This window comes from Sardina pilchardus, chromosome 4 (assembly GCF_963854185.1).
Source record: "Sardina pilchardus chromosome 4, fSarPil1.1, whole genome shotgun sequence".
NCBI classification, from domain to species: Eukaryota; Metazoa; Chordata; class Actinopteri; order Clupeiformes; family Clupeidae; genus Sardina; species Sardina pilchardus.
This window is the reverse complement of record NC_084997.1, coordinates 12,323,151-12,343,820: the sequence shown is the minus strand read 5'-3', so window position 1 is coordinate 12,343,820 and position 20,670 is coordinate 12,323,151. Positions and strand designations below refer to the sequence as shown.

At 45.9% G+C, this 20,670-nt stretch overlaps 1 protein-coding gene across 4 annotated transcripts in view; it reads right to left on the bottom strand.

The window, feature by feature from the left end:
• Positions 1-20,670, bottom strand: part of nckap1 (NCK-associated protein 1) — a 38,035-nt gene that overhangs the window by 12,784 nt on the left and 4,581 nt on the right. Inside the window, exons 2-19 of one of the 4 annotated variants that reach the window (XM_062534193.1) lie at positions 20,519-20,536; positions 18,721-18,831; positions 15,563-15,655; positions 13,629-13,685; positions 13,191-13,333; positions 12,491-12,581; positions 12,237-12,374; positions 10,721-10,769; positions 10,013-10,169; positions 9,432-9,488; positions 9,210-9,306; positions 8,853-8,959; positions 8,068-8,200; positions 7,586-7,667; positions 7,039-7,097; positions 3,979-4,124; positions 3,490-3,622; positions 987-1,106 (exon numbers count right to left, since the gene is read on the bottom strand). In XM_062534193.1, coding sequence (XP_062390177.1) covers positions 987-1,106; positions 3,490-3,622; positions 3,979-4,124; positions 7,039-7,097; positions 7,586-7,667; positions 8,068-8,200; positions 8,853-8,959; positions 9,210-9,306; positions 9,432-9,488; positions 10,013-10,169; positions 10,721-10,769; positions 12,237-12,374; positions 12,491-12,581; positions 13,191-13,333; positions 13,629-13,685; positions 15,563-15,655; positions 18,721-18,831; positions 20,519-20,536 — 1,791 coding nt within the window. The remainder of the gene's footprint in view (positions 1-986; positions 1,107-3,489; positions 3,623-3,978; positions 4,125-7,038; positions 7,098-7,585; positions 7,668-8,067; positions 8,201-8,852; positions 8,960-9,209; positions 9,307-9,431; positions 9,489-10,012; positions 10,170-10,720; positions 10,770-12,236; positions 12,375-12,490; positions 12,582-13,190; positions 13,334-13,628; positions 13,686-15,562; positions 15,656-18,720; positions 18,832-20,518; positions 20,537-20,670) is intronic. The other 3 variants (XM_062534194.1, XM_062534195.1, XM_062534197.1) reach the window with 3 other exon arrangements.

The following is a 20,670-nucleotide window of genomic DNA, read 5'->3' as shown; positions in this document are numbered from 1 at the left end:
GCACATCGGTAAGTAATCCACCCTACTTGACCGAATTCTAATTAGACTTTTAATGCAAATTTTTAACTTTTTAATGCAAATTTAAAGGTGTTTGCATTTATGATTCCATATTTGAACAGTCAGAATTTGAATTAAAAAGTCAGACAGAATCCCAGCTATTGTCTTTTTATGAAAAAAACAAAACACATTAGCACGGGATTAAACTCTAAATAGACCTAATGCTGAACAGCTGGACTTTAAACAAACTCCATGTGTGCACACAAGCTGTTGGTTTAGTCAGTGAATGGCAAGGGGGCATAATTAAGCACACTAATAATTTAATAACTCATGCAACTCTTGCTGTGGAGAGGAACATTTCATCTTACTGCGGGAGGAAAGTTTCCTAAAATACAGCCTTGTACAAAGGCTGCAGTTTATCAGCTCACACATTGGGGGCTGTTGATGAGTGAATCGTGCGAAGCGGCCTTTCCAGCTCGGATTCTTGTACACAACAATTCTGCTCTCATGCTAAGTGAGCTCATCTTTAAGGACATGGATTTCGTATAAACACGCAACGCTGAAATGACTTCACACTTTGCTGGAAGCCTGAGTGTGTCTCTATGCTCTGATATGTCGACATGTCAGAAACGGGAGTTCTGTTATTTAGTCAACATGTCAGAAATGTGATTTCTGTTACCTGGTCAACATGTCAGCTACAGTATGTGATTTCTGTTAGTTCTGTCAAATATGCAACTATGTCATGTCATTCTATCTTTGATAATGCAGGTCAGAGAAACTAATGTATCAAAATACTGTAAGTATTGGCAACCAATCTAGATGGTCAAGAAGTAGACCACATCCAACAATGGAGCAACAATGTAGATTGAGTATGTGTGTGTTTGCGTATGCGCGTGTGTGTGTGCGTGTGTGTGTGTGTGTGTGTGTGTGTGTGTGTGTGTGGGATCTTGTGGTGAGTTTCAACAGCCATTCTCCTGTCTTGCCCTCACCTGGTCACTGAGTGTGCACTGCTCCGTGCAGATGTCCGTGATGAGGTTGCGTGCTTGCTTGGCCATCTCGTCCAGGAACATGTTGCACAGGGACAGGCTGCGATCGCCAATGTGGTGACGCTGTTGGGGAGACACAACACACACCGACACACGCACACACGCACCGACACACACACAGACACACACACACATTTTCAGTTAGCCCGAAGCCAGGGTTTTCGGAGGTCAGGTGTTTATTTGGTCGTTTCTTGCGACTCGTCCCCGGAGGCCTCGTCAGTGGCGCAGCAGGATGGGCTGTGGCTATGGGCACGGAGCGTGGCGTGGCGTGGCAGCGCGCTGTGGCGTGGCGCGGCAGGTCCCATCTGAAGGGCTGTTTGTGACCCAGCAGCAGCAGCGGCAGACAGGACAAGCGAGCCTCTTTGTGAGACACACAGGCTTCCTTTGCAGGCCCCCCGGCCGAGCAAACAGAGCAAACTCTCAAAAACGGCTAATCCAAAACAAGTTTGCCCCTGTGTGTGGGGGAGCGTAAAGAGGGGGTGGGGGGTGGGGGGGTGGAGTGTCATTCACGTTGAGTATGGTGTTTGTGTGTCCCTTGGACAGGCTCCATAGATGGGGAGAGGCGAGCCTTTCTTCATTCACGGAGGAGGAGATGAACACTGACGGTTAGTTAGAGCATCAGCGATCGGGTTGCGTGTGCGTCGAGGGCCAGCGCTTAGACATGCCACGTCAGGCCTCAGCTGTGTACTCCCCGCACAGCAGATTCCAATTACCCGAACCCCCTTTTGTCATTTGGACAATACTCAAATGGCATCATACCCCTAAAAAACAGCGACCCCAAAAAATCAAAATAAAACGGCACTGCCGAGTTCCCTCTCTCTTGTATTGTCTTGCGCATCGGAGATCGAGGACCACGATGCCAACGCTGACCTTTTCTGTAGCTGCCGTGATCTTTTTTACTGTTACTATAAACCGCTGCAGAAAAAAAAAATCTGTGCAAAGGGATGGAAATATTGTTGGAAACTTTTAGTGCTTTTCCAACATAAATATAGCTTGCAGCTGTTCAAAGCTGAGCGTAGTGGACATAGGAAGAGGAACATTTCAGAGACATGCTGAGAGAGGGAGTTTCATGTTTGAATAAGGGAAATCCAAGCCTTCTATGGCTCAATAAATCTCTTTTATTCCTCTAAGTGCTCTCAGACAGCACTGTGCTAAGGCTTTCCTTTGACCAGGGAAGCACACACCCACATAAGACGTCTCATTGTGCCACTTTATTTTGGGGGGGGGGACCATTTTGTCGACCAATTAGGTACAAAAATACGTGGTTATTTACCAAAAAATTAAACGGGATATTGGACAGGTCGGGAAGGCGGAGGTGGCCGCGGAGGGGGACGGCGTGGATGTTTAGCAGGAACAAACACTTCATGAATGCACCTGGCGTATTTCAGCCGAGCGAACAGGAATCTGTTGTGTGGCGTGTGTGTGCTGCCCGAGGCCTTCTCGCTCCCCTTGGGGTCTGAGGAGAGCGGGGGGGAGGATGGACGGAGCGGTAGCAAGGGTCAGGCGGTCGCACCGGTGTATGGTTCAATTACATATTTAATAAATCATGCTTTTCAGCGTCTGGCCCTTCCGTACACATCCTGATACACGGACCGCAGCACACACGGCCCCACATTCCAGGATGGGGGTGGAGGAGGGGGTGGGGGTGGAGAATTTGCACCATTTTCCGAATTCTCAGTGTGACTCCATCCTGCCCGCTCTCCTCCACAAGGGCCCTCCTGCTCGGCAGAGGAGATCTTCGGGTGAGAGGGCACCTACTTTCCCAGCATTCAGCACCACACACTCACGCAAAGTTCCATACGCACACACTCACACACACACACACACACACACACACACACACACACACACACGTATACAGGAGCTCCACAGACTAAATTCGTTGGGGCATGTCTTCAAGCATTAACCTGCAGGGATTTCTCCCCCCACCCACCTGGTCTTTGTCGCTGTTGATTTTAGAGGCGCTCTTACAGGGCACCCTTGTGAGCGGCCCAACTAGACAGTAAATAAATATGTTCTCCTGATCTCCATGACTTGGAGTGGACATGGGTGGTGAAACAGCGTGAAAGTGCACTCTTTAAGCGAGGCTGCCACGAGTGGATACAAACTGATTTGAAAAACACTTCAGGCTTGCTCTAAAACAACACCAATCCTCCCCAAAATGTTAATGTTATTTTTCTTATGTTGGCCACAGGAAACGTTCCCCTTCCATGACACTGGTCCCAGGTGTATGAGTGAGTGAGTGTGTGTGTGTGTGTGTCTCTGAGTGTGTGTGTGTGTGTGTGTGTGTGTGTGTGTGTGTGTTAAAGAGAGACTATGTATGAGTGTGTGTGTGTGTGTGTGTGTGTGTGTGTGTGTGAGAGAGATAAAGAGAGACTCTGTGTGTGTGTGTGAGCGTGTGTGCGTGTGTGCGTGTGTGAGTGCGTGTGTGTGGTGTGTGACTCACCTCCTCTGGGCACAGCTCGTGGGTGCAGCTCATGAAGTGCGTACAGAGCAGGGGGAAGGAGATGGAGTAGCGCGACTGCGACGGCAACTCCAAGCACTGCTGGAACATCTTCTCAAACGCGCGACTGTAAAAGCTATCAGGCAAACCCCAAACACACACACAGACAGACAGACAGATAGATAGAAACCAAGGGCAGATGACAGAAAGAAAGAGAGAAAGAGAGGGAGGGAGAGGGGGTTGAGAAAAATGTACTGGCCACTCGTCTTTTCTTTCCAATCTTATCTGTCCAAACTCGCCTATCCACATCCTGTCCAGACAGCTTGCCAGAACCCTCCAAACAGACACTTCTAACAGACAGTTGCTAAGCGAGCTGTTGGCAATCGAACATAACGGCTTGAAAGGTCTTTTCTGCAAGCAATTAACCAGAGGGGGAATTACTGTAAACGGGTTTTATTTGACAGGGGGACAGGCGAGCGGGGAGCTACTTACCAGAAGATGGAGAGGTCCGAGGTTTCCACCAGCATCTCCACCAGCGAGTCCACCATCTTGGTGTGGAAGATGATGGTGTTGAGCATCTTGCCCAGCTCCCGGTGGTCGGCGAGGCCCAGCGAGGCCTTGGACACGCTGGTGTAGGCCTGCGGAAAAAAAACACGCGCCCCGTTAGCCACGTCGACGCTAACCGAGTCGACCTAGTCGACACAAATTTGGCGCCGCGAACTCTACGGAGGGCTTAGAAAAACAAAACAGGAAACAACGAAAAAATGATCTGGCCCAGACTGCACCAGGAGGAGAAAACCTCAAGCAATAAAGAGAATCCGATCCAAATGGAAATTGGACTTCGGGGTTTCGAGGCAAACGTGCGGTTTGATGCTCCACCATATCGTTAACTTCTGAGGACGTTTTCTGGGAAGTATTCGGTTTTTTAACTTGATACTGTTGATTCAGACAATGGCCAAGCTACACAGTTTTCCCCCTCCCTGAGACGTGGGATAAAATGAAGACAGTATGCAAAACAGACTCACTCTGGTGTTGTGGGGTGAGACGGCACTTTGAAGAAGTGAGGTACGCTAGGGGGGCACGGCCACCACTCTACAGCTACACACAGCAGCTTCTTACCAACCCTCAGAGTGGTTTCTGGGCTGACAAAACAGCTGCCCAAGCCTGCACAATCCTTGACCTGGGAGAATCTGACGAAGATTCTGAAAATACGGCATGAAATGCCTTCGAAAAAAAAAAAAAAAAGAAAGAAAAAACACGCGCACACGTTTTTTCCTCCTTTCCGTCTTCCTTGGAAGTGCCGACCGCTACGCGAGTGTGCGAGAATGCTGTGAAAGCGTTGACTTTTTGAAGCGCGGCCCTCTCCGCTTTCATCATCTCAACCGCTGCCAAGTCAAAGAACAGCCTGTGCCAGGATGGTACCACACGCCACATAAAGACATTCAGCAGGTGCTAAACTCACAAAGCCTGCGGTTCAAGAGTCAAGGGCAGGACAATAAACATACCAGAAGGCATTAAAGTCAAATTAAGAGTGAAGAACAAGGAGAGTGCTGAAATACATGGCATATTTTTAGACTCCCCACCCCTGTTCACTCTATAGACTGTTGGTGGCATAATTTGTCTCGGTCAGGCAGCCCTTTAAGCTTAAGGAAATCCTTCACTCAGATAGACAGACTCAGACATGAACTGAATGAACTGAGATGAGGGGGTGGGGTGGGGGGGGGGGGCACTGTCCTTCTCATCTTGTTAAAGGCTCAGCCATCACCCCCCTGCGAGATGACAGTTGGACTAAACGAGAAACGCAAACGCACGCGCAGGGAAAAAAAAAAAAAAAAAACACATTTCCATGGCAAAAATGTCTCCAAAAAACAAAAACAGAGCAGGATTCTTGAGCCGCGACGACGGTTTCCATGGGATTATGTCTCTGAGCGGAGCTCTGAGCAGAATATGAATGTGCGCCTTCTGACCAAAAGCATGGTTGTGCAACAGATAAAGATTCTGCTCCGACCCAAACATGTGGACTTAATGGCAACTGGTTCCAATATGGGAGTGTGTGTGTGTGCGTGTGTGTGTGTGTGTGTGGGGGGGGGGGGTGCAACAAAGAGCTCTCTGACATTTAACTCGAGGGCTTATTTTTAGGACGTGACAAAAGAAATGAAAAATGTATGGCACACACTGCTGCGTGCCGACGCACACATGTGCACACTTCTGTCAGCTGCTCCATAACCAGCTGTTTAAATACTTCCTGAATTTGCTCAGGCCCAGCAAACAGTGAGCGCGAGTGTGCACACGCGGCGAATAAACGTTTGCGCTTTCCGCCGGGTTCGTGTCTGCACCGCGTGTCTCACAAAGGAGGGGTGGAGGTGGTGGAGGTGGAGGTGGTGGTGGTGGTGGTGGTGGGGTCCGGCTGTGAAAGAGCGAAGCTGGTCGAAAAAGCTTTCAGGACTTGAGAAAATAGTTGTTCAGCTGTAAGAACAGTTCCCGTTGCATGCATGGCAGATTTTCTCCTCTCACTCTCAGAACCTCCCTTCCGCCCCCCCCCCCCCCCCCTTCTGCACCCCGACAACCACCCCACCACCACCACCACCACCACCCTCTCCACCCTTCCCTTCTTCGCCTCCAGTCCCCACCGAAAAACCCAAACTGAGGAATCTCCTCCGAGCGGGAGTGGGCCGCGCCCACAGAGATCAAACGCTCGGTTCGGGAGGCTGGAAGCGAGCGCGGGTGTGGCGCGCTCGGGAACAGCGCTGTGGGCGCGCTCGGCCGGACGCGGAGACGGGTCACGGGGAGCGCAGCGGAATCTGTGGCAGTCGCCGGGAACGCCGCTGCCGCTAGCCCAGTTCCGAAGAAGCTCCGGCCGGAGCCAGTACCGCACTCCACAATAATGCGCCGCTCCGCGCTCTGGCCTCGGCCGTGATGAAAAGGCTGGGGCTGACGGTTTAAATAATCAGACGCCGGGCCTTCAAAAGGGACTGTGGTTTTTCGCCTCGAACGGATCTCGTGGCCAAAGCCCTGCGTGTCCCCGGGCTGATCCGCCATTTTAATATCTCCTGTTTCCAAGGAAGAAACTCTCCACCCCTGACACAACTCCGCTGTTGACGCCATCCGTCGTCGTGTGACAAAGCACCGCGTTGCGTACACAAGCCCGCACACACAAAAAAACAAAACCCTCGCTCTTGACAGTCATTTATCACCAGCGACGAGGGCCATGTGTCCTCTCGTGTCGAGCGACATCTTTTCCCCATTAAAAGCTTGGAGGGGGAAAGAAGTTTCGTCCTCTCCGTGAGGCCTCCCTCTGCACTCGCTGGCCCGGAGAACTGAGCGCTGGCAGGGCGCGCCATGTCGAAGGGCCACGGCCTGCTCGCGGCACGGTCTGGTGTGGCGTGGTGCAGTTCGGTGCGGTCTGGACCGGGGAACGGGGTGACCGTCAGGGCAGTCTAAGGGCCCGAGGGAAAAGGGACACCAGCTCTACGGCCATGTTGTCCACAGGAGGGGAGGGAGGGGGGGGCTTTCCCCCAAAGGTCAGAGCTCAGGTTGCTCGTTGTGGCTTACCTGCAATCTGAACCAGTCCAGCCTCATGCCCCTGAAATCAAACACCTCGCCGTCCTCCACTGAAAGAGAGAGAGAAGAGAAGAGAAAGGGAAAGAGAAGATGAAAGAGAGGGAGAGGGTTACATGGGGGTTACAACTTAACACACTGCTGCTAACTGGCAACAGTTACACTTGAACAGACTCAACCATGGTGACATTTACTCAATTCAGTTCACATCATGGTTGATTAGAAGACAAAGGCAAACTGAAAGTCTGTGTTGGCACCACTGTGATACGGGATTAACGACGACTGATTCATCATCCTTAAGTTAACGTTTTTGCCCCAAGATAAAAGAGCAAAGCTTAATTTCATTTAATTGAACTTCAATTAAGATGAAAGTAGAAGACAGATGAGGGCTTGTAAGTATTATGGCAATGTACATGGATATTCTTCAACAAAAAGACAACAAAGGGATGACAAAAGAGAGAAAGAGAAAAAGAAAGAAAGAACACGAGGAACACTAATTAAACAGTAGTCCAGCCACACTGAGAGATGAAAGAGTGAGTACCTTGCTTGACACTGAGAGAAGTCATGGTGTTCACAAAGGAGGACATGATGATGGACTCATCCTCAGGGCATACAGACAGGTTCTGGAGGGGAAGCAGAAGGGGACAAACAGAACAGTCTGTGACCCAAAGGCCTCTCCGAATCGGCTAAATTCACCACCATCTCTCTCAACGAGCATCCAGCACACAGCAACAGCTGAGATGGTGTTAAAAAATACTTGGGCTCCATCTACTGGCGAGGCCCGCACTAGCACCTAGCGCTGCCGCTCACGACACAATTACACAAAACTCCAGTCTGGCTCAGCTAAAGATATAAAAAAAAACATCCCCAAAAATGTCAAGGCCTACTGAGCCAGACATGCCAAACACGTGGCTGAGCATATGCTGCTGTGTGCTCAAAAATGGTATTGCTGCTTCAAGGACGCCACTCCCAGGGTTTCCCACCCACAGCTGTGTTGGGAGAGGACCACCGTAAGGCACTCACCTGCACCAGCTCGTTCAGGACCACGGCGTCGAACCCAGACAGGTACTGCACGTAGTACCTCTGCATGACCGGGCCGTACTTCCGCACGTGGGCCCTCAGCTCCTCCATATAAAAGATCAACTCTGCAATGTGCCTGAGGGACACAGCACACACACACAAACGCACACACACACACACACACACACGCACACACACACACACGTGCACACACACGCGCACACAGACACAGGCACAGGTACACATTGAGCATGGATTCCTCGTCCAGTCATGCGAGGAAAGGGGGGAAAAAACAACACACAACACCAAAGTGTTCTGAAAAAAATTCAGGTTTTTCTACCGTGACTTCCATTCCCCCCCCCCCCAGAACAACCAGACAGTTTATTACAAATCATTAGTTCCACCTCTTGGTTCAGGAACAGGGCTGATTTTCAATGGACACGCAAGGCCAGATGGCTCTTACATAAACAATGCTGGGGTTCACTGCAGAAGCATAGGAACGCAATGCTGCTCTTCTACATGTTTACAATAATACATGTTTACATACATTTCATATATTTGTACAACATTTTATTTATCTATAGTAAGTAACTTTAAACTGAAGCAACTACAGCGCTGTGAATTCCATTTCATATGTTCAACAGTTTAGAGTTCACAGTTCCGCACAGACTTTGTGTTTTCACTCAATCGCAGGTGCATTAAGCAGTTTCTGACCAAAGAAAGGGAGAGAGAGAGAGAGAGAGAGAGAGAGAGAGAGAGAGAATGTGTGAGTGTGAGAATGTTCTTACTTATCGATAAAATCATCTGTGCTCTTCTTCTGGATGTTGTCCGCGTGCCTGAGCAGCCATATGATCTCATCTCGGGCAAAGGACAGGGCCATGAAAACAAACAGCGCCTGGCAACACACACGCACACAAGCACGCACACACACGCACACACACACACACACACACACACACACACGCACGCACGCACACACATACACGCACATGAATGCACGCACATGCACACGCACGCATACACACACACAGAAAGAAAGACAAAGACAGTGAGCAAAATAACTTGTTTGTCTCCTTCCACCCACTGATAAACAGCGGCAGACATACCTGAACTAAAACGTGCACAGAAGCGTATCATCGGCATACCTTTGGGCCCAGCAGGCCGGGCTGGTCGGCCAACACCGTGGCCAGCTCCTTGAGGGCCGACCGCAGGAACTTGCGGCGCTCCCGGTGCATGGAACCCCTTTAGAGAAACCGTAACACAAAACACGTTGGTGGAACGTTTGACAATTGAAATTCAGGCCCCAGTCCCCAATTTACAGAAAAATATGTGCAGCTGTCAATGCAATATGCAACAGATGGACTTACGCGTGAGAGAGGGCCGATTCTTTGCACTCTCGGATGTCATTGACACGTTTGTTGTAGCTGGAGTGGGGCGGGAAAAAAAAGTGACAGATTATAAATAAAATGCAAACCAGAGTGTGTTTATTTAAAGCAAAAGAAAAGTTTGATCAATGGGGCAAGGTCCACTCATTGAACATCTGCTTACTGTTCTGCATTAGATTATGTGGAAGTATGTGTGGGAGTGTGTGGGAGACAACAGAGAGAACGACAGAGACAAAAATAGAATGCATGCGTGTATCAAAGTAATGGAGTGAGTATGTTTGAGTGTGTGTGTTCATGCATGTGTGTTTGTGTGCATGTGTGCGTTTGTTTGTGGGAGTGTATGTGTCTCTGTGCATATATGTGTGTCTTTGTTTGTATGAGGGAGTGTGTGTGTGTGTGTGTGTGTGTGTGTGTGTGTGTGTGTGTGTGTGAACATGTGTGTTTCAGGGAGTATATGTGTCTGTGTATATATGCGTGTGTTTGTTTGTATGAGGGACTGTGTATGTGTGTATGTATATATGCATGAGCGTGTGTGCCCGTGTGGCCTTGGTGCTGGGCCGTACCCGCGGAGGTTGACAAATAGGTCCTCGGCGGCCTTGTGGATATGAAAGACCTCGTCTCTGAAGAGGCAGAGGCACGAGCTGCTCTGCAGGGCCAGCTTCCACAGGCTCAGCGCCGCCGGGTCACTGTTCAGGGTGCCGTGGCACAGCAGGAACCCGACTGATGGACGGGAGAGACGCGCGCACACACACACACACACACACACACACACACACACACAAGCATGCGCACACATACACACACGCACGCACATAGGAATGTGCACACATACATACACACACACGCAAGAGCACATACACACACAAATGAGCGCACACACACACACACACACACACACAGACACACAAAAAAACAGTTTAACATATCTCACCAAAGTACCAAGTAAAATGAGCGATTCAGTTATACACCATCAAGATGGCGATGCTTTGCTAAGGATGATTTATCATTTTTATGGCTCTATGTTTCATGCAAATTAATATCATTAGCTTAGCCCTTACAGCACCCAACATAAAATGGGATCCAGCGATCCCAAGTCAAACTAAAAAAAGTCACTCAGGTACAACAGAAGTCCAAATGAAGACATCTGCCAAACAAGTCTCTCTCTGGTAACAGAAATCTGCATATTACCACCAGCGATGTCCCTGATGACAGCAGACTGAAACAATCATGGTGTCCAGAAGGTGTCAGAAGTGTTCAAGGCACAAACTTACACACAATCCACTTCTCCATGGCGTCCAAGGACAGGTATTCACAGGGCATCTACAAGCATAACAGTTAAGTGTTAAGTTCATCTCACAGACACCTTTGGGGCTCATTCATCTCATCACTGGACCTGCTCTCTGACCCTAACTGGGGGGGCTTTGGGGGTTTATTGTTAGCAATAGAGGTACACATATGTTCATGCTTCACTTCTAATTTGAGATTTTATGGAGCACACACATAGACAAACACATGGTTACACACTTTTATATCATGTTAAGAGAGAGGCATGTTTATGTTTCACTCTAGCTTTTGGTGTAAACTCCCAGTCAAAATACGCATTACGAAGTGGGGCAACGGGTGTCGGGGGGCAACTGAAAAACTCTTCAAAAATGGCTCGTGTGTAATAAATCTGATGTGCATCATGTGAGCATGTGTGTGTGTGTATATGTATGTGTGAGAGTGTGTGTATATATTATGCTTTGACGTGCAGGCAACACATTGGTCTGTCCGTCATGTACCCATGCACCAGAAGTGAGCACAACTGGACAAGTACCATTTTCCCCCACATGGGGGCACAATTTCTCCACATGGTATAAACTTGTGCCATTTTGCAAAGCAAATATGTCGTCATTGCTTGTCAGCAATGAAACTGCTATTAATCAGCAGCCTACAAACTTTTACTACACCAAATGCTAGCTACTGTATGCTATAGTGAAGGCATGTTTGAACCCTTTTGGGCATTTGGGAGCTTCTCAAATTGCGCTTGGTCAAAAAGCACTTGGTCAAATAGCTTTTCCAATCACTGTCAGTGCTGATGGATGGTGTGTTCGCTGCATGCTGCATGTGTTCATAGGATATGGATTGATTTGACAATTGAGAGGAATTTCAATTCTAGCCAAACCGGTTCCCAAATATGGAAACAGAAAATGAAAATAAAACAAACTACACTGTGTGAGTGAACAGTATGACCTCCTTACAGATGCTTGCCAGACGTTTAAAGGTTTGACATTGCAAGCATACATTTATCTTGGAAAGTATTTCAGAATAATTATTAAGACTACATGTATGGGTGTGGGTGGGGAGGGGAGGGGGGTGTTGAGTTGAGCACAAAAGTGTGCGCATTAGTATCTTCAAGTTCGTCTACTGACTGTGCTAGTTTGGACATGAGTGTGTGTCTGTATGGTCCTCACCATGTCTGACTGTGTGTGTGTACGCTTGTGCAGTCCTCACCATGTCTGACTGTGCGGGGTTGAGTGTGTGTGTGTGTGTGTGTGTGTGTGTGTGTGTGTGTGTGTGTGTGTGTGTGCGCTTGTGCAGTCCTCACCGTGTCTGACTGTGCGGGGTTGAGTGTGTGTGTGTGTATGCGTGTGTGTGTGTGTGTGTGTGTGTGTGTGTGTGTGTGTGTGTGTGTGTGTGTGTGTGTGCGCTTGTGCAGTCCTCACCGTGTCTGACTGTGCGGGGTTGAGTGTGTGTGTATGTGTGTGTGTGTGTGTGTGTGTGTGTGTACATTTGTGCGGTGCTCACCGTGTCTGACTGTGCGGGGTTGAGCATGGTGCTGGGGGCGCTGATGAGGCTCAGCAGCTGGGCGTTCCTCCACTGGTCGGCGGACAGGTTGCGCCGAGGGTACACCATCTGCAGGGAGATCAGCGCGTCCGACAAGGACTGCACCCCGAAAAACAACACCACACGCCAACCGATGAGTCAAGGCAAGTGCGCAATGAGTCAATGGCAGGAAGTGATGAGCTGTAGTGTGGCGATGCAATGCGGTCTCTCCTCACCTTTCCATGAGGGACAAACTCCTCCATCATCTTCTTAAATGGGTTTTCATAGTCCACGATCATCTGTCCAAGCCTGGGGTATTCTCGGTCACTGGAACCAAACAACAGAGACATAAGCCATAAGATTGTCTCCTACGACAGCAGTGTTTCTCAAACTATGGTCAATGGACTGGCACAAAGACTAATTATGTGTACATTTTGTAAATTCATTTAATTTACACAAAAGCTGGTAAATTGTTTGCTGGTGTTTCAATTGACTTCAAATTTCGAACGAAATTGAATGGAAAGCATAATATTTCTCTTTTTTCTCCTCTCGGTGTGTGATGCTTGCATGAGGACAGCTTCCCAAAACAATGGCTGCAGTCTAGACTGAACCCTTATCACTGGTGCCATTGTTTTGGGGAGTTTGGGGAGAAAGCATCATGCAATCATGCTGAGTAATGCAATAAAAGCATTGTATCTGCACTGGCAATTAGAATGAACCTTTAGAGTTCAGTGAAGCAGTCCTCTGAAGTGCATGTTTTAAATGTTTTTGTGAAAAATGTTTTAACTGTCTGACATGACTGGGCCTCAGGTGATAGAAGTGTGAGACTTGGGGCTGTCCTACAACAAAAAAACATGTGTGTGCTTATTTTGCAAACTGCATCAGTATAGTCTATTAAACCATCACAAGCATTGAACCATCACAAGTTTCCATTACCTTGAGCCATGTGTCATTTCATGTGCGTAGTTGTAAAGGCCAATGATTGCTTTGCGTTCCTCGATTCGGGATAGCAGTATCATTAATGTAGTGTAGGTCACAACTAAGTCAAGGTAGTTCTTTGTGAGATCAAAATTTACAGTCTGCAGAGGGAAAAAAGGAGGACACGTAAAAATGAGACAGTTCTGTGGAATGATGGTAGATATAACATTGTCATAGCACAGATTTCAACGCAAAACATGGTCTTAAATCCAAATATTATTTTCAAGCATTTACTGTTCATAGTATGATCATTTGGGCAGAATATTCAGGAAAACCTTGTTTAACACTGATGACGAAAGCTGCTCTATCTGATTAAACATTGAAACGTTGTTAATTTCCTGCCTATTTCTGTTAAATGTTAACAATGAAGGAAATAGGGTTTTAGTCTCTGCTTACAATGTCAAAGAAAACTTGGCAAACGTCAATAGTGTTCAGCAGTTCACAAACATGGTCCTTGGGGAAGAAGAGAAAAATGACAGACAATTAGGAACATTTTATTACATAGAACATTTAGAATAAAGCAAGGTTATGTTACAGTATGAAATGTGCTCTAAAGTCTATCAATAAGGACACAGATCCCAAAGGTTACTTTCTTACTCAGTGAACACCCCAAGCAAGCTAGAAGATGCACTTCCTTAAGTTACATAGCAAGTCTTCAGGTTTAGTCAATCACAGACTCAAAAATAAAATACACAAACAATTATGAACAATGATACGGTTTGGAAATTAAGAACTGGTTCCTTTGGAGAACCAGTTCCATTGTATGAATCATCAAAGCTGTATGCCAGAGGTGACCAATTCCTTTCATGATACCAGCATTCTTTTGTAGGTCATCATGCATAATCATAAATCAACAACAGACCAGCAGCTTTATCAGTTTAATCAGTTTGTGCGAAAGTATAAGTTTGGGTATAACGTGTCATAAAAACTACAATTATACTAGTAATACACTAATAATGCATTATTTTTTCGACTGCCCCACTACCAATCATATTGCATCTTTGTTACTAACTTAAAACACTGTCGCAGAGACTGACATTTCTGCCACTGACAACCAATCAACATCATTGTTCGATGACACTGGTAGTTTCCCCACAGCTCCCCATAATTTGCACACTGATAGCTATAATAAAAAACCTGAGGCTAAATTATACTATCATTTTGTTACCTTTTCACTTTGGGATAACAAGTACTTCAACCATGACTGTATTGGAATCCCATAAACATTGATGGGCTGGCTTCATTAAATGGATAATGCTAACTAGGCTAAAATGAGCATCATTAATCCCAGAGCACTGCAGTGACCTCATGCAGACCATATATCAAATATGCTTGACATTTGTTCTGCTAGGCCTATGAAGCTTTCAAGGAGAGCAAACAGGATTCCAATGCTGTTCAGATTAAATAAAGGCGTGTGATCCAACAAATGTGTGCAGGCATAAGATTGAACTCTTCTTGAAACCTATTTGAGTGTTCAGGCATCCTCCACCTGGCTGGAGACACCATTAGCCCATAAAGTCCTCCTAGCCTGACATGCTCATCATTCAGCAGAATAACTGATGATTTGATGTACTCATTTTATATCCATCTCCAACTTCCTTTCCCTTATTTCCCTTTAAAGGTACTCTAAGCAATGTTATGCGGTTTCTTTTTTTTTTTTTTGTCACATACAGCAAACATCTCCTCGCCATCCGCTAGCTTCCTGTGTCCTGAACACACTGTGAAAAAACATGGCCTCTGTGGACTGCTCCAAAAACAGCAACAAAAAGAGCCTGGTCCAGCCTGGGCAATGAAACATAACACACTTTTCCAGCCAATCACTGCCGAGATGCGCGTTAAGGAGAGTTTCAGTTGCACGGGAGGGAGGGATAGGGAGGGGCAAGCTAGCTTTGTTTGAACGTCAAACAGAACAGAGCAGTGCCGTTACCTAACATCGCTTAGAGCACCTTTAAGGCTCATAAGCTACTGAAATGTTACTAGGCATAATGTCCCCTTTTCTATTGAGCTGTTTATTTCATTGTCTACATTTGTATCTTTTTACCAAGAAAATAAGCATTGTAATATATTTTAAAAGAGCTGTGTTGCTTTCTTCCATGCCGAAAACCGATGAGGAATCAGAAGGAATTCAATTAAGAATGAGCAGAATCAGTAACAACCAAATAAAGTCCAAACACAAATGACTAACGTTCTATCTCTCTTTGAGAAACACAAATGACTAAAGCTAATTATGTGAGGTTTGAACTGATGTATGAAAGCAGATTTCTAAACCAAGGTTTGGATGCCCATGGAATTCGTTATGAAAAAAATAACATAACACAATTCAGTCTTACCTTAAATTCCATAACATCCACAAATGTGAAGTAGTACAAAGCTAGATTCTTTAGTATTTCAGACTTTTCTTTTTGTAGTTGTGCAAGCTGTTGCTGTGGGAAGAAAACAATGATGACAATGTAAATGCTGGAAAGCAAAAACCCATACAATCATACAATGTTTTTCTTGTAAATCTTATCAGCAAGGTTCATTCACTGTAGACTCATTAGTGAGTTATAAATACAGTCATTAGGAGTCTAGAATGTCTCAACTTTGTCCATGTCGCAAACGAGACTAATTCACTGTGGTCGGCCAGAAGTATCCTCTAAATCCTCTCTAAGGCCTGTGTTGTCTACTGTCTGGGTCTGCATTTCGGAGAAACTACAGCATCACATAAATGTGTGTATTTTTATGAAAGACCAAAACGTTAAGGCCAATTTTGATCAAAATTGTGATGGCCGTTTTAAAACGTGTAAAAGTCAGTGAGACCCCAGACTTCAAATACAAACATCAGGTTTGACGTTACAATGAATGAACCTTGCATCAAGTCTTGACAAGCCCCATATTCCTCTCCCTGTTGGTACTTGCGTGAGATTTGCGACCACAGAACAAATATGCACTGCAAGAGACTAGATGGAAACATTTGGACACAGCCATTTGAAAATCATGTCTGTCAAACTCTATCTTTATTTTCTATGATTTCTATATTTTGAATGCTTCATTTGTTGATAATTTGCAGGTATTATACCATGGCTCATGGCTATTTTAGTCTACCGGCTATGCTACTGAATGTTTGTCAGGGCGTTGCTGAATTCTAAACGTTGCGTTCATTGAATTGAATGCATTGAGAGAATGTGATCGCTGATCAGCCAATCAATGAACCCCATGTCAAACTGCAAAGTGGATGAGCCAGATTTGCATAAGGAATGCCAGGCATCTACAGCATGACCTAAGGGGCTGCCTGGGAGCTACACTGTTAAAACACGAACCCTGTGCATAGACATATCCATGCAGTGCCTTCAGACTGACAATCTTCACTTCAAATGAGCTGCGTCCCCATCTGTTCCTTTGTAAAGCAGTACAGATTTGCCCTGGAACCAAGTTAGTATCTACTTGACTAAACAAATCACTGCAAGTTGTCTATGTTAAAAAGGGCTACAGCAACCAAGAAATATCATCTCTACCATCCAATGCTTCCCAGAAAGAGAGTGAGCATAATTTCTAGAAATACTTTACTCCCAAAAATAACACCCCATTTCAAAGGTTTACTAATGTAGTCTATAATTGGTTCAGGACATTGTTTTTCTTTTCTTTTCTTTTTTTTTCAGAGAAAAAGAGTTTGCTGCGGTCGTCTCTTAATGCTTATTATAACAGAAGGTCTATATTCTCTTCTTTTTTCAAGCAATTACGTGTCTATCTATGTACTCTTTTTCAGTGAAATCATGTTGTTCCTGAACAGAAAATACACACTACATACAAAGAGAGTGTTTAGGGTCTAGAGAGGTATAGGCATGCAGTTCCCTATTGAGGAATCTCAGAATAGACATTCAACAGTGACTTGGACTAGGCTTGTGTGTTATTAGGTAGCCCGTTGTTGACTTGTGTGTTATTAGGTAGCCTTCTGTTGTCTGGACACCCCACAGTGCTAATGGCCACATCACTCGTTTTGCGTTCCCTCTTATGAAATCGAACGTGTTATTCTTAGATTCCTTTGCCCAGTGTTTAAGATTGAATACAGATATATATGTGAGAACAACTAAAACATTCAAACCCATGAGTAAGTGGTTTAAGGCGCTTAAACAAAGCAAATGGACTCCAGTGGAGTCCAAAACTTACCAAAAAGAATAATCCAGAAAATAGCCATGTTAAGCATGCAAGAAAACAAAAATGCACAACATAAAAATACAAAACAACACAAACAGAAAGAACTCAAACACAGTTAAACATGAGGAAGCTGTACGTCATTCCAAGTAGCAGTTTGAAAAATCATTTTAAAACACAAACACACAGCAGAGACTAAAATTAGAAAGCTTAAAAAGAAGCATTTGGGAAAACATTTGTTTTTACACAGGAATGGTGACTGATTACTATTGAGAGAGAGACACACACACACACACACACACAGAACAGACACGTTACACTGGAGTCATGAAATGAGTGTTTAAGAACACCATGATGGGATATAACTGGGCAGAAATCACAATTAGACCCTGTTCTAGGCTTCGAGAGAGATTTGACAGGAGGACAGCGTGGAGAGGAGGGGTGGGGGTGGGTGCAGGGGACCTTCATCATTAGAGGATATAGAGACACACTGCAATGAAAAGGAGAGGCACTGAGCTTGGAGAGGGGAGGACAAGACCAAAGAGTGAGGGAGAGAGTGTGTGAGTGTGTGAGTGTGTGTGTGTGAGAGAGAGATAAAGAGAGAATCAAAGAGAGATAGAACAGAGTTTAGGGAGCTGGAGAGAGAGAGAGAGTCAGTCAAAGGGAGTCAGAGAGAGCAGAGTGAATTTGAGAGAGAGAGAGAGAGAGGAAGATAGAACAGAGTGAATTTGGGACAGAGCGAGTCAGTCACAGAGAGCCAGAGAACAGAGTGAATTTGGAAGTGAGAGAGAGAGAGAGAGAGAGAGAGAGAGAGAGAGAGAGAGAGAGAGATAGACACAGAGAGAGCGCCGCCCCACACACCCACATTCCTGTGCGGGGCCGTTTGCACCACACAGGCACTGGTGGCTTAGAGCGGAGCAGAGGAGCGGAGCGACTGACTCAGACAGACAACTCCTCTCTGAGCCACACACGCTCCTGAACCTGAATCACACACTCAGCAGCTGCTCCTCCACACACGCACACGCACACACTCCATCACTCAGTACACTCACACAGCACAGCTCAATTTCACAAGCTAAACTCTAAACATCGTCATCGCCACTGTCCTCCTTTAGCATAACTTGCTGAAATGTCAAAGCACAGTCATGGTCACCCAAATACAATGACACCTAATTACATTACACAAGAGACACAGTAACTGACATTGATTTTTATGCCACTAAGATATGCATTTAGGTCTTCACATCACTGTCAGATGGCTCTAACACTGTTGATGAACAGGTCTCGCTGGACGCTCTAGCCCACATTGGCCTCCCTCATTGAATTGCCTGCATCGACAGACTTGACGAACACTTACGTTGTTGTTACGTGTCTCGACGGCCGGGAACTTTCGGACGATGAACTTGACCGCGGACTCCAGGTTTTTGTCGATCAGGTACGAGGGCTTTGCTTTGGGATCCCCGCATGCCTGTGATGGAGGAGAGGAGAGAGCAAGAGGGAGGGAGAGAAAGAGAGAGAGAGAGAAAAAAAGAGATAACACAAAATGCTACAGCTGCCACTGACATAATGGTAAACACAGAAAACATCCGACAGGCCAGAGAATACAAAAAATAAACAACTAAACAGAAAGAACATTTTCAGACGACAGGTGAACAGGATGAGAAGGCAGAGTGCAGGGAATTGATTTGAATTTGTCACAGCTAGAAAATGCAATGTGAAAGAGAGAGAGAGAGACAGAGAGAGAGATATAGAGAGAGAGAGAGATAGATAGAGAGATAGAGAGATAGATAGAGAGGGAGAGAGATAGAGATATACAAAAAGGGAGTGAGAGATAGAGGTAGAGAGATAGAGAGAGAGAGAGATAGAGGTAGAGAGAAAGAGAGAGAGAGAGAGAGAGAGAGAAAGAGAGAGAGAGACACATGTTCTGTCGACGGACAAGGTGCTGCATGATAAGTTGGAGGGCAGTTAGTGAGACGGCAGTGCATGGGCGGACGCACTCCTACGGGTGGGGGGTGGGGGTGGGGGGGACAGAAAGGTGAGCCACTGGCCGGTGCGTTTGCCTCGGTCACTCTGTAAGCGGTGAGGGGCTTACAGAGGTTAGACAGGGGCTAGAGGAAGTCGGCAGACGTGCAAATTGAGGTAGGGCGGTGTGTTGAATGATTACATGGTTAACATGATGCAAGGCATGCACCTATGCCTGGTAACACCTTCAAAAAGCGTCCTCCTAAAGGTCAAATCAAATAAACCCTGAACTACACAACAATAGATGTTAATGCTGGGATATTCTATTTTATTAAAAAACAAAACAAAAAGCTACTCTTATACAGTTCTAGGACTGATGTCTAGTTAGAGTTACCCCATCATAACCCCATTAGAGTTTGTAACTAAAAGGGCCTTCAGTGCGAGTAGCCTACAAAACAAAATGCCCAACGAAATTTCCAGAAAGTTCACTCCTTCAATGGCTACGTTGACATATTACAGCTGCCTTTTCATTACGCTTTTTAGAACTCCACTGCTTTCCAGCAAACACAAAAGCCTGGTTATAGCACCCCGCTTGCCAAAACTGAATGAAAGGGTAATGAAGTATGGCGATACAACTGTAAGCAGGGGTAATTATCTGAAACGTTTAAATACAGATATCATACAAATACAGAGGTCATCAATTAACTGTTACACCTGCATAACAGGGGCATAAGCCTACTACATAAGTGCTTACTACATAACTACTAGGGTCAATCAATTATTCTACTAGCTGGGTGCTCTTTAAAGCGGAGTCTTAAAAAGTAAATATGAAATTCCAAAGACCCATAATAACAGTAGCCTAGAGCAATCATGGAACCTACTACATTATGTATGAATGTGTACTGAACGTCAAAACAAACCAACACAAAACCAATAAATGGAAATAAATCAAAACAAACAAACAAATCAATTATAACAAATCAATCCCTGATAGCACTAACATACTTTTTTTTTTTTTTGGAGGGGAAAGGGGAACGGCCTTTTCTTTGAACTGTGCTACGGCATTGTGAGTTGATACAGAGTTTATGGGATCATGAGCTGGTAAGGAAAGCAGAAAAAAGGGGGTGGGGGAGACGGAGGACTGAGATTTCGGGGTGGGGAGGGGTGTAGGGAAGGTGAAAAGCTGTGCAAACCTTCCAAACTTGTCCTTGCTGGGGGGAAGCATTGTAACAGAAAGAGAGAAAATTACACATAAAACACAGGTTTCCAAATGTCTACCATGCATGTCTAACGTCCAAAATAAAGATTAGCTTTGGGAACTAATGTGTGAGTATATTTCTCCACT